This window comes from Pleurodeles waltl, chromosome 6, assembly GCF_031143425.1.
Source record: "Pleurodeles waltl isolate 20211129_DDA chromosome 6, aPleWal1.hap1.20221129, whole genome shotgun sequence".
NCBI classification, from domain to species: domain Eukaryota; kingdom Metazoa; phylum Chordata; class Amphibia; order Caudata; family Salamandridae; genus Pleurodeles; species Pleurodeles waltl.
This window is the reverse complement of record NC_090445.1, coordinates 1,419,126,289-1,419,140,085: the sequence shown is the minus strand read 5'-3', so window position 1 is coordinate 1,419,140,085 and position 13,797 is coordinate 1,419,126,289. Positions and strand designations below refer to the sequence as shown.

Genomic DNA, 13,797 nt, shown 5'->3' with positions numbered 1-13,797 from the left:
TCTTTCCCTAACACCCCTGAAATACATGCTACTAAACAGTTCCGGCTTTGGTCAAGCACAATAAATCTTCATGATGTCTGGCGCTTGGGCCATCCTGGGAAAACAGAATATTGGTTCAGTGAGGAAATAGAAACTTATGTCACTGTGTACTTTGCAGAAACTCAGACACTGTGGGTCATCGGGGGATCAGGTGGGATGCCATAAAGGTAGTCATGAGAGGTCATTGTATGGCCACTTCATGGGAAGTTAGGTCTTCTCTCACACACATGGTTTTGAGACTGGAAGACCACTTCCGTGACTTGAAAATAAAACAGCAATTCCGTCCCTTGAGACACGACCCCTCCTGCTTGCCACACAACACCAATGTTGTGACGCTCTGAAACGACTTTGCGATGTGGACTATAAGTCTCAACTTAAATGCCAAAACATGGAGGGTGATAAACTGGGACGTATACTGGCATGGCTACTGAGATCGAAAACACCTAGAACCATTACTGGAGCAATACAGACTGACACGACCCAAATCATAAACACTCAGGTAGGAATTAACAAAGGCTTTACCTGTTACTATTAAACATTGTACTCCTCCCCCCTGACCTTGACCCAGAGCGGCTCCAAGCATTCCTAGAAGATTTAACACTCCCTAGATTGACTCCACTCCAAGTATTGGACCTGGAGCAACCCATTCAAATAAGAGATCCACATGGCAATCTGTCACATGGCCCTTGGTAAAAACCCCGGCACAGACAGGCTTCCGGTGGAATACTACACCATCTATCTGACTATCCTAGCTCCTTGTCTACTGAATATGTATAACGATACACATTGCCAAAGTGAATTACCTGGCTCCCTGCATTAAGCCCTCATAGTGGTGTTGTCCAAACTAGGTGGAGATCCACTTCAAGTAAGCTCATACCGGCCACTATCAATGTTGAACATTGATTATAAGATACTGAGCAAGATTCTTGCCAACAGATTGCTTCTGATGTTAGGAGTACTCCTACACCCAGACCAATGTGGTTTCATACCTCAGTGGTACACACTACAACATACGCCGATTGTGTCACATTAATGATGCAGTATGCTGGAGACGACTGCCCGGTGGTGATGTCCCTGGACTTTGAGAAAGCATTCAACATGCTTATTTGACAGTATCTCATGTATGTGCTGGAACACCTAAGAATGGGCCAAAACTTCCTAGGCTGGATAAAATTGCTATACACAGACCCTCAAGCTCAAGTCCCTACAAGTACTCAAATCTCCCACTCTTTCCCATTTGAAGGGGGACACTCCAGGGTTGCTCCCTTTCACCAGTGCCCTTCAGTCTCCCCATGGAGCCTCTCGCTGCCCATCTGTGACACAAGGGTCCCTGGTTGGGTATCCGGATTGGCCTGGAGTGTCATAATATCTCTTTACACACAGACAATGTTTTGGTCTGAATCCGAGACCACATTGGCATTCTACCATCCCTACATGACCTCCTTGACCACTTTGGGGAAATATCTGGTTTGAAAGTTAACTGGGGGTAAGTCTTGTATTTTTACACTCAGTGCACTTGAACCAAGCGCCCGCATAGAGTTTGAGGAAGGACGTCTCCCTTGGTCCTTCGAGATCTTCTGCTTCCTTTATGTCAACATATACCACTCAGATGCCGATCTCCTTGAGGATAATCATGTCCGGGCCCTAAATTCTGTCTGCCATTCCATGTCGTTCTGGACCCGACTTCCCTTTTCTCCCAAAGGACGGGCATCAATTGCCAAAATGTTAATTCTCCCACAATTTCTATACCTTTTCACTGCAATATCAGTGATGCCTGCTTCATCCTTTTTTAAAACTCCAAGAAGCCTGGTGATGGAGCTCGTGGGGGGAACAGGTCGTAAGAGGGTCTCCATTGCCACACCCCAGTGTCCTTGGCTTGAGGGAGGACTAGCAGTCCCAGATTTCAAGGGCTATTACACTCCAGCCCAACTGCAGTGGCCAATAAGGTGAATTGCTGATGACGCCACGATTGAGGGCGCTATGGTGAAGGGAGACCTTGGGGACTGAGATATATTGGAATGGCTCCTCTCGCCAGACTCACCAACCCTCCCATCCAGAAAGCTGGAGTATGCTGCTAAATTAGTCTGGAGCCAATATATTCACCCCCCAGAAAACTGCCTCCCTATACACTACCACTATGGAGCATACCCAGATTGAAACACCTCTTAGAAACTTACTCTTTCACCCCATGGAAGGAAGCGGGTCTTACCCAAATAGGGGACTTACACGCCAAAGGAATGCTGTTGTCCTTCCAGGACCTCTTAGACACATTTCACCTGGAAGCAGGGCTCATCCTTGAACACAAAGCCATTAGATCAGTTATAGGTGAGATCTGGAAGTGGGGCCCTATGGAACAACCACTACACAAGGAACTTCAGTGTATGCTGACTCCTGGCTTAGGCCGAAGGGACACCTTGGTGCTGTATGTGGCCCTGATGGGTGGGAACAGCTACCGCTTACCCATAGCAGGACCAAGTGGGACTAGTGCTTGAGCATAGTGCTGATTGATAAACAGTTGACCATGGCTCTAGAACAGGTGAAGCGGGTTTCACATAATGACTGCTTGAAATTCACACAATTTAACTATCTCCACCAAACTTACCTCGCACCACACTGTTTAAATAAAATATTCCCAAACATGACCTCAGCCTGACCAAGGTGCAATCATGCTGATGCAGCTTTCATCCACATGGCACGGGTATGTCAACCCATGTAGGTCCTCTGGTCCCAGGTGCTAGGTCACATCTCAAACGTATTTGACTCCCTATTGCCACTAGACCCACCGCTATGTCTCTTAGGGGTCACAACTCAAACAAAACAGACCAAGCATTATCTGAAGTTTGTTGACCTTGCATTGCCACTGTTTCAACACATAATTTCCATGTCATGGAAAGCCCCTACCCCACCACCGATCGACTGCTGGCTACAGACACTCTCCCGTTGGGCTGCAGGAGAAGCGGATGCCCTTGCTTTGAACCGTAGATCATGCAGGGGTGGTGGAGCTATCACTCTATGGGACACATACCTAATTGGGATATCATTTAAACTAATCTATCCCTTCCAGATGAGGCATCCTCATCCCCCCAGTACCTGGCATAGATAACTCCTGACCGGACACCACACACTGCTTGAGGGCAACTTTAGGGTTCTCCCTGATTTCCTTGACCTGGTCAGAACTGTCCAACATTCGTAGCCCCATTAAGTTCACCCCTCCCGCCTTTCCCGCCCTTCCTTGTGGACTGCTGCCACCGCACACTGGGCCTCCTGCTTCACATCTGTTCTGCCCATTCTCATGCCTCCAAGCAGAGACATACGCTACCACATGTGTCAAGGATGTTACCTGCATAATAGTTTGTAGTTTTGATTATTGGTTGTTTTCCACATATATATCTAAAACTGCCTCTCTTTTCCTTAACGGTAATCAATGCACAGATCAGCTTATATACTCACAGTATGTGATTTGTTTTTTCTCGCCAACTCTCTCAACCTCTGGCTTGACCCACCATTTACTTACCTGCTTGCAATTTAATTGGTGTGGTTGGGGATGCATGCTTATGTCACTTATTCATCCACTTGTTCAATTGTATACTGTCATGCTGTTGGATATTTGTTTTCATTTTATATAAAAGCAAATAAAGGTATAAGAGAAAAACATGTTTATATTTGATTTTGATTTTTTTATTTCCTTTTTATTTTGGGAAAGCCACCCAAATCTCTTTTTTTTTTTTTCTCCTAACCTCCCTTTACCTATACCCTCCCTTTAGCTCTAACCATCCATAAACCCTACAATTACCATTCTCTCCCATTACCTCTGTCCAACCCTGAACCATAAACTTATCCTTACCTCTACCCACACCTTTAGCCCCTTAGTTTTTTTTTTTTTTAAATAGCATAAAAATAATGTAAAAACCCATATTACAGACTTAACTGTGTGGTTAAGACTCAGTGGTAAAGGGCATGTGTGATAAATTTAGCATTGTAAACACTGTTTTCCATAACAGACATAGCATCCAAAACTCTCCTTAGAAAGAAAATTTCAGCATGTTCCAGTCATACTGAAAAAGTCATGGTTGACACCTTTAAATTGACGTGAGCCCGAAACTAAACAAATGTTCCCATAATGACTAAAAACTAGAGCGGATGTATTTTGCAAATGTCTTAGCTCATAAAAAAAAAAAGAAGAACATTTTCACTTTAACCCCCTTACTATAAGAACCCTTGTCCTGCAGGTGTCTTAGTGACCTTGGACTTGGAGAAAAAATGTATGTCACCAGCAATAGCCACTGGCTGCACTTCAAAGGACATCTGACCCAGGTCTGACTTCTTACCTCTATCCCATCTCACCAGTCAGAAGATAGAGCCTCAAATCTTGGCCGTCTGAAATGCAAACCGTTCACTCACAATAAAAAAAAACTGTGGAAATCATAAACTTGTTCACTAATGGGAAGAGACAACCCCAAAAGACTGCAGCAGATGCCCTATCCAGCACTGTATAATCAATCCAGCTGTAAAAGATGGGGAGTGTAGCATGTTTTCCATTAGAATTGCATCTATACTGAAACCAAGTGGCCATATCAGCATTTTCACCATTAATTAGCCATCTCTTTTTATGCAAAGCACTGCCTTTGAAGGCTAGATCTGTTTTTCTTGTGTCAAGTCCTGCATTCAGTGGAATAATATATTTTAGCCTTTCTATAGCTGAGTTTATCTTTTAATTAGGGCAGTCAAAATTTAACACCTTATTCCAATTGCTGTCTAACCAATGAACTAGAAAATGTTGTTGGAATTCAAGAGGACTGCCAATTATGAATTTAATCATGCAGGCTTGTTCTTAAATGTTATTAATTTACATAGTTTTTACGCGTTTCCATGTTAGGGTTTGGTGTTGGGTGCTGCCTTATGCCAATGTTGAACTACGTAACAGCAAGTAACTAAAATTACAAGTGCACCCCATGCGTCTTCTGGAAATTTAGCTGTTTCATTCCTTAAACCCTGTTTATTTTAAGAGTGTGATGTTCCTTCTAACATCTTGGAAGAAAACTGTGTGCAATTAAGTAGCTCCTACTTTAATATTTGTTCATGCTGCAAATCATCAAGGGGTTTATCCAATTAGAGGTTACTTTAAATAACATTGTAATGGGTCTAGGTCAATACAGTGGATAAAAATGTTGGTATTATTAAAATTATTTACATTTATTCATGTTTCTCTATTTTTGTGATGGTGATAATACTCTTTTCCTGTTCCCAGATGGTTTGCTTTTTCACTTGGCGTTTGCTACAGTTTTTGCTTGAAGACTTTTTTTTTATTTTTAACCTTGAGCTATATTTTCATCCAATGTCCTCCCAACTTACCATTTTACTGTAGTGTGGCTCAATGAGCACAACTATGATTCTCTTTCAACCCAGATGTGGTTTTCTTCATAAAAAACACAAGAAACCTAGAACATTGAAAATAGTTTTGGGTGTTACAGTTTTAATGGTTTTAAAAAAATGTTTTAGTTTATAGCCATGTGTTTTGTGTCCCAGGAAAACTTGTGGGACACAATTAAGCACACTTAGCAGTTAAGTGTCTCTTTAACAGATAATCAACCCTTTGCTGTATGAAAAAGTCGCACAAAATAATATGAAAAGAAACATTCAACTAATTAAATTTCAGTTGCTAGTGTCTGCTTGAAACTCTCAGCTTTGAACACTGATGTCAGAACAGGCTTAAATATTTATCAGAGGCTAAATTTGAAGTTTCAAGAAGACTACAATAATGAAATTGTGATTACAAAATTCAGACTATATCAGTAGTCAGTATGTGACATTGTTAATTATTGAACACAATATTTTGGCTGACACAGTTATATAAAACTTGATTGTAATGTTCTCCATTTTCTTCCCTTCAGTCTCTAGAGGATCTGGAAGACCAAAAAAGGAAAAAGAAGAAGGAAAAGATGGGGTTTGGCTCAATTTCAAGGGTCTTTGCCAGGGGGAAGCAGCGGAAATCATTAGATCCAGGCCTTTTTGATGGTACTACGCCTGATTACTACATAGAGGAAGATGCAGATTGGTGACCTGATAGCTGTGTCTCAGCTGCCAGTGTGTGTTTGAGTTTGTGTGTATGTGGAATGTCTGTAACTAAAGAAATAAATGATCCCCAACCTTGCGCCGGCATCTCTGTAAGTCATGTACATATACAGAAACAAAATGTGTGTGAATATGTTAATTGTTGTCCTTGGAGCAATGCAGTTGTGTTGTAATATTGTAATTTCCAAGTTTTTCTTTTATTACTTTTTATTCTTTTATGAAACTTGAAACTTGAAGGACTGCTGTGTATTTGTAAATAACACATATTGTGCACTTGGTGCTTGTGTTGTCCCTTGTCTGAACATTGTTTTTCTAGAGCTCATGATGTGTTGCAACTATGTTCTGTACCTGTTATATTTTCATATTGGTTTGAGGGACATTCTCCTGTTCACAGGGTGCACGTGAACTGTGATCTTGAATTAATAAAGATAACAGTCTAGCCTATGGTCTTCGTCAAACTCCTGTTTGGCCAAATGGGCTTTTATAATGCCTGCCAATTTGAAATATTTTTTGTTGCTTATTTATTTGCACACATGCAAAAATGTATTTTATCTAAATTATGACATAATTATTGAAGTTCTATTTTTCCACGGGATTAGGGGTATGTTAAGGGTGAGTGGTATTAATTTCTGCTGCTTGACATAGGAATACTGTAACACTTTGACAGAGCCGTTTGACACGTTGAGATGACTGTTACCTATAATACATTTTTCAAGAATATTTGTTTTATATCTACTGTATGAGCACTAATTGTCAAGGCTGCTACATCTAAAAAACAAATATATTTCAGACACTACATGTATAATCTATTTATTTTTTAAAGAAAGCATAACTATTTTAGCACATTTTTAAAAGTATGTGGCTTGTGAAGCACCTGATTGTAAAACCAGCAGTTGAGGAATGTTTGACAGTAGGTACAGAACAGGAACATTCATGTTTCAGTAGTGTTCTCTTTTTGAACATTGTCAAATGAATGGGTTTCTGCATTTGTTCATGCATTTCCTCAGACATCCCACATAAAGTTTTAAATTATTAAAGCAGTGTAAGCTTTTTAAACAGTAAATCTTTACTCTAAATGGTATAACATCTACAGATTTTCCATACAATTTTCCCAATCATTCTTACTTATAATATTTTAAAAACATTTATGGGCTCTTTTCCATTTTGTGAACTATATTTAACCTTTGAAGTAGGTTGCATCAAAGGATTATGGTAGGTGCTGCCTGTACATAAAAATGACATCATCAAATGGCTGAATTCATTTTTATTTTTATTTTTTATACACCAAGAAGAATGTTTGCTTTGTTGTTGGAGTGGATCAGAAGCCAGCGTTACCTTGTCCTCCTTTGGTGGTACGTCATTTAATAGAGGTCAAAAATAGTTAACAGAAAAAGTAAAAAATGGGATAGACTGGAAGAGTTCCTTATTAGAAAATCTGGCGTAAGTTAAACCATTAATAGTAAGGTCAAACATATATAAAAAAGGATTATGTCCCCTTTGATAAATGCATTGGATCGTGAGCATTTATGTGCATGTCTCTGATCAGGTAGCCTTTCTAGCAAATTGTAAAAGCAGCCTGATATACAGCATTTCATGCTAACAAGTGGAAAATCTGTTCTGTACCTATTGTTACATGAGAGCCTCTGCGGTATATACTGTCAAGTGGGATCCAGTCTCTTCATTTCTGCCTTAACATGTATCCTACAGTGCAGTAGTCTATTATGGGTTTAACTCCATGGTAGGCAAAACTAGCAGCAGCATAAATTTTGTTCTTATTTTTGACATTTACCCCTTGATCATCCTTTTTAATAAATTATTGTGTATCTGAAATTAACGTTAATAGATAAGGCTGCATTTAGATCCACATTTTATTTAAAATGACGTCAGTTTTACTATCATTAATCCTTTTGCTTATCTGTATGAACAACTGTGGTGCTTAAATCTGAATAGAATTTGCTGTACTTATTGCCTTGAACTAATTTCTTAAGATCTGAACATTGAATGAAAAACTTTGGCAATGATGATGTATATTTCTGTATTAAGTGCATCCTGTTTGAAAGGGATATGTTGTCTTTAATTGCAAAACTAAAAAGGTGGTGACCCAAAAACTAGGAACTTGCTGTGGGTAATTGCAGAAAGTTGCTTAATATCTTAACTGCTTTGCAAAGGGATCTGTCTGACACTAGGAAATATAAATGGGTCTGATACTGTTTCCTTTGGGCAAGTATTTTATCAATTATACTGTCTTATTTTTTAACTTGTTGCAATTTAGTAGTTCCTTCCTTTCCTTTACATTTCAGTTTTGTAAATTAGAAAATAATTTTAAAAGTTACTAAGATGGAGATTTATTTAAGAGAACTACAATAATAGCATATTATTGGTAACCTTAGTTTTAACATTTCCCACAAGAATGGGACAGATTCTTGAAAGCATGACTGCAAATAAAAAAAGGTAAAACTTCTAAATAAAGCTTATTTTAAAATAAATACAATGTCGTTGTTTGTATTGCTATGTCTTGTTTTTTTATTCACTTTCATGCCTCTTTCACTTGTTCCAATCTAGGAATGTCCTGATACCTACCTCATGCAACGAGTGCTATTGATTATAGATTAAAAAGCAGATAAAACTTGTTTGTCAAGGAAAACAGATTACATGCACTAACAAATGAGAAGTGTATGTAACATACTACCAGCATAGTCATATTTTTGTGGGTCGCTTTGTCCCAGCTGGACAAAAGTGCATTAAAAGATGATTAACTAAATGGAGTTAATAAATCGAAAGCCGAAGATTTGTGGTTTTGGGTTGAAGCCCCAATAAACAGATACTTTCTCTTGTAATTTTTGACACTGTGGATAATAATTGCATTAGACTTTGAAATGGAAAGCCTGTGTGTATCTCTATTTAGTAACAAGAATTTCCAAGTAAGAAAGCACTTCTGTGAACCAGCATGTGTGGATAATGTACAAAAAGTTAAAAAGCATTCAGAAGGATAAACCGGAGAATTAAAATATAGATAATGTATTTTCAGTTGATCCATCCTGTAGATTTTTCTAGAAACACAGATGTCGATTTTCTAGAACACCTGGCACCAAGGACTTAGTCAATGTGCCAAACAAATCAGAAAAGCAATAGTACTGCAGCCATTCCACACAACCCATTGAGCAATACTTGAGCGGGATAGGATTCAGGTGCGATCAATCCCTTTAGATATTACAAAGATAATAGAATCCCAAACTCTCTTCCATTAAAGAATTACACCCTCAAGAACAGTAGAACACATTTTAAAAATGTATCTAAAATTAGAATCCTGGTCTAATACACACAATATTAACCACAATAAAGACAAATAAGATGGCTGCATCATTGTTCACTAAAAGCGTAAGAGGAACCAATCTAACATGATTGTGGTTGATAAACTTATAGCAATCCTCCCTTCACTCTGCTAATTCTAATCACGAATCTAATTCTAGCACAGCACAGTTTCAGAGACAGTACACATGCACACCTTTCTGTTTGAACAATAGACCTTGTGTTCAGTGCAGTTGCAAGGTATGCTATTCTCGTCCCTTGAGGCCACCTGCACTGATACTTCAGCGAGCGAACGCTAAATGCCTCCCATCCTAGTAGCCTTCAACTGGGACCAGAGATATGATATTGTGGAGCCTGTTCCAGTGGTGTCTGCTTCAATATTCCCCTCTGCCATTCACTCTCTGTGCTCCACTTTTACAACATTATCTCATTATTGTTAGAAATTGTTAGCAAAACCAATAGAAAATGGCCAGGTCCCTGTTCGATTATTTTCATTCTAAGAGATTACCTCCTTTTTGTAATACGAATACACAAGAAACATAATTGCCTTCTAGAAACTCTTAAAAATCAATAACAAGCTTATTTAAAATTAAGCACTGTACACATTAAATACTGCATACATATTCACATAAACTTGACTAATATGTTGCAAATTATATGTATAATCTGAATGTGTGTATTATTCATAACAAGCATCCAGCATTTTACTAATCCTACGTATTTGCTTTCTGATTGATTGGCTGGCACATATAACTCAATTAGGGAAGTATCCAGAATAGAAGAGACATAATATTCATAACACAGTGCTCCACGCATGAGGAAAAAGTTACTTGCATGTGGAAATGCAGACTACCAGCAATGTCCCCAAATTAGCATGACCTTTGATTGAACTGACATGCTATCTTACCATTGAAATAGCAGTGCATAAGGATTGAAAATTGTGTAGCAAACTCAAAAATACAAACCATGACCTGAGAAGATGCCACAAAACTGCTTTCCCCGGCTCACCGGATGGTGACTGAAAATCCTCAAGATAGCCATAAAAGAAGTGGACGTCCTGGAGAAAATATGTGGAGCAAAAAGGAGTGAAGTGATTCTTTGAATATTGATTCGAGAACTAGCAGTAGAAATGGCATATGACTGAGTGATTTAGCTTTGGAAAGAAGCCTGCTCACATCACCTGTCTGAATGCAAACACCCAAAATGACCATTACGTTGCCAGTACAATAAAGAGGCAAAAAAGAACGGATTATGGATTGAATGCTGAACAAATAAAAATTCACCCACTTCGCAGATCTGAATTTTATCCTACTTTTTTTCTCACCGCGCCACCCCAGTTTGGACCCAGCCATATGCAATCAGTCTTGACCCTGTTCCACATGGGATCAGTGTAGCCCAAATGGCAAGGTCCTACCTGGACCACAAACAAGCATCCTGGGACTGGTTTCAGGGTATCACCCTTCATGAGCCAGGCTAGCTTGGATCCAGTGGCACAGTGAGCATGGGATTCATGTCTGGGCATACCCTTCCCAATTAGGTTGACGAAAGCTAAAACTACAGATGGTCTGAATGCTGAACAAATCAAACATTCACCCCCAGTCACAGATCTGGGTTTAATCCATCTTTTTTTTTTTGCTCACCACACCACACCACCCCAGTTTGGACCCAGCCATATGCAAATCAGTTTTGACCTGGCTTCCCGTGAGAACAGTCCAACCCAAACTGCCAAGCCAGGTCCTTTGTGGGCCAGAAAACAGCATCTATCCGACCGGTTTTGGGGTACCATCCTTTATCATCTCTATCATCTGTTCTTTTTGCTGTAATACAATAAAGAAATCAGGGCTGGAAGCCTTCTCACCTTCGTCATGCCCTTGAAAGTGTCACTGTTCCGTCATCGGAGGCGGCGCTGGCAATCCTAATAGCTGTGATGTGTGAACTGGGGACAAAATTAGTGGCTTTACTGCGGGTGAAGCCAAGAAGTAAGAAGTAAGAAAGGTGAAGCCCACAGAACCTCGCTTTGCAGTAGATTAGAGAAGTAGAAGCTGGAATCCACGTGGCAGAGAAGTCCAACCGAGGGAAAGAGTGCACCAGGAGACCGGCCAGTCGGGTGCAGTCAAGAAGCGAGAAAGGTGAAGCCTGCAGAACCTCACTTTGCAGTAGATCAGAGAAGTAGAAGCTGGGCTCCACATGGCAGAGAAGTCCAACCAAGAGAAAGAGCCTGTCAACAAAAAGAGGCAGCTGGTAGTCCCTGAAAATTAACAGGAGCAGAAAGAGGGACAGGGACCAGTGCAGAATGACACAGTAATGATGCACTGTGGATCCCAGAACATAAATTAATGAATGAGTGCCCTAGAAGTCCTCAGTGACCTAAAAGTACTCATACTGAAGACCTCATCATAATACCCGCCGAGAGAAATTGTGTTAAGACCTTGACAGACAAAATGTGGCATGAGGCAGTGAAGGCTTGCAGAAACTCCCGCCCCTTTGCTATGTAAATGAAATGCTCGATAGTAACAAATACGACTGCAACATTTTTTTTTTTTTTTTAAACGTTTTCTGAACAGTGTAGTCAAGTGAAGTGGACAAGGATGATGATTAACAGAAGAGGCCAATTTCTACCAGAAGTGGTTATATAGTAAGGGAAGCATAAAAGAATGTAATAGTACATGTAACTTTGGAGGAGGAGGAGGGCAGATGGTGCCAGCACAGTATGGTCTAGCTAAGGCTGCAGTGCTAAAATGGTGAAAGACTAAAACCAAAGTGCCCATAAACCAGACGAGTATAGACAGATACACTAAGCCACTGCCTGCAGTAACTAGGGGAAAAGAAAACAAAGAACAGAACTCAGTGGAACCCACATTAACACATGTAATCAAAGAGATACATGACACAAGGCTATTATTAGAAACTAAAGTGGGTGCAGTGGCGACAGACCTTAAACTTGTTTTCATATTTACAAAATGTCACAGAAAAGTATCACCTGTTGAAATACTGGATGGCAAAACTGATCAGGCACTACCAACCTTTCAGAAAAAACATAGACCGCTTCTCACATAGTGAGAAATCAGTGGAGGCTACAGCAGAAGATGTAGAACGAAGATTGTGCCACAGTAATATGAGAATGGTGGGTCTGCCTTAAAGAAAAGGAGCAGAGTGCCTTTGAAATATATTTGTAGAAGTAGATCACAAAGGCACTGAAACCTAAAGATCGGTCACGTTTCTTTCCAATAAAGGGCGCACAGGACCTTTGCATCCCCTTCCTTGCCAGCAGCGCCTCAGCAGTTTAACAATTTTGCAAGTTTATCAAGTTCAAGTTTATATTTATTTATGATTAGGAACTCTAAACGAGGTCCACATAAAAGACATGAGAATTAAATATGTACATAAACACTTAAATAACTTGTCCAACGAACAGGAATTCCACCCATCAAGTGCATCATGTTAACAAACTCCCTGACCCCTTACATTAAATAAAATCCCGAAACACCCCCCACCGACTACCTTAATAGACAGCGCACCTTAAAGCACCATCTTTAAATTTCATAAGCTTGAAATAAATATAAGAAACATTAAAAAAATTAAAAATTCTAAAATGGAACAATTCATTGGGAGGATCCTATAAGGCCTGAAGAAACTCTGGAACAGATAGTGTAGAATGTTGGAGACAAATGGGTCTTAGCTACTTATGCCCAAATGAAACCAGGGATGGGCAGGCAAATAGAATATGAATTAAGTCTTGGATTTCAGCGAAACAGACGTTGCACTCCTTAGCCGAGCCATGCCATTTTGTCAAAAAACATTCGAAGGAAGCAATCCCTGGCAAAGCAGCATCCAAAAGCGCCTAACCCCATGTGATATAAGGTTATACTTTTTTTTTTTTTTTTTTTTTTTAACAATTAAGGAGTCTGCTAAATTCAGAAAAGATCACTTTTTTGCACAACCTTCTATGTCCAATCGAAATTTTAAAGACCACATAGCTTGTTTCAAGCCAATTTTCAATTGAGAAGGGGCAATAGCCAGGACCTGATTGCAGTCTAAGTCCAGCCTTTCTATGACGTAGGAGAAATTCGTACAGATGGTATACCTGAAATTATTACTTACTTAATTTCTTTCCCCAGCAAGGACCTTAAAGTATTATCCTCACTCCTTGCGAGGCAAGCGACCCAGCATATAACCCCTGCGAAACCCTGAACAAACGCTCTGCTGCTTCCCTGAGGTGGATCCAAAGCCTGTCGCAGGAGTGTCTCATGAGACGGGCCTTTAAGCACCTCCTTCTCCTTTTTAACAGAGCTTCCCTGGAGTTCCTTTCAGAGGAATACTCTATGTACTGAATCCTGACCAGATAGTTTATTTCCTTATTCAGGACAAGTAATGGAC

General features: G+C 39.9%; 1 protein-coding gene across 7 annotated transcripts in view; it reads left to right on the top strand.

The window, feature by feature from the left end:
* Nucleotides 1-8,597, top strand: part of KAZN (kazrin, periplakin interacting protein) — an 808,570-nt gene extending 799,973 nt beyond the window's left edge. For 6 of the 7 annotated variants that reach the window (XM_069240781.1, XM_069240780.1, XM_069240784.1 and 3 more), the window contains one exon: nucleotides 5,931-8,597. In XM_069240781.1, coding sequence (XP_069096882.1) covers nucleotides 5,931-6,098 — 168 coding nt within the window. In that variant the 3' untranslated portion in view covers nucleotides 6,099-8,597. The remainder of the gene's footprint in view (nucleotides 1-5,930) is intronic. The other variant, XM_069240783.1, reaches the window with a different exon arrangement.
* The last annotated feature ends 5,200 nt before the right edge of the window (nucleotides 8,598-13,797 follow it).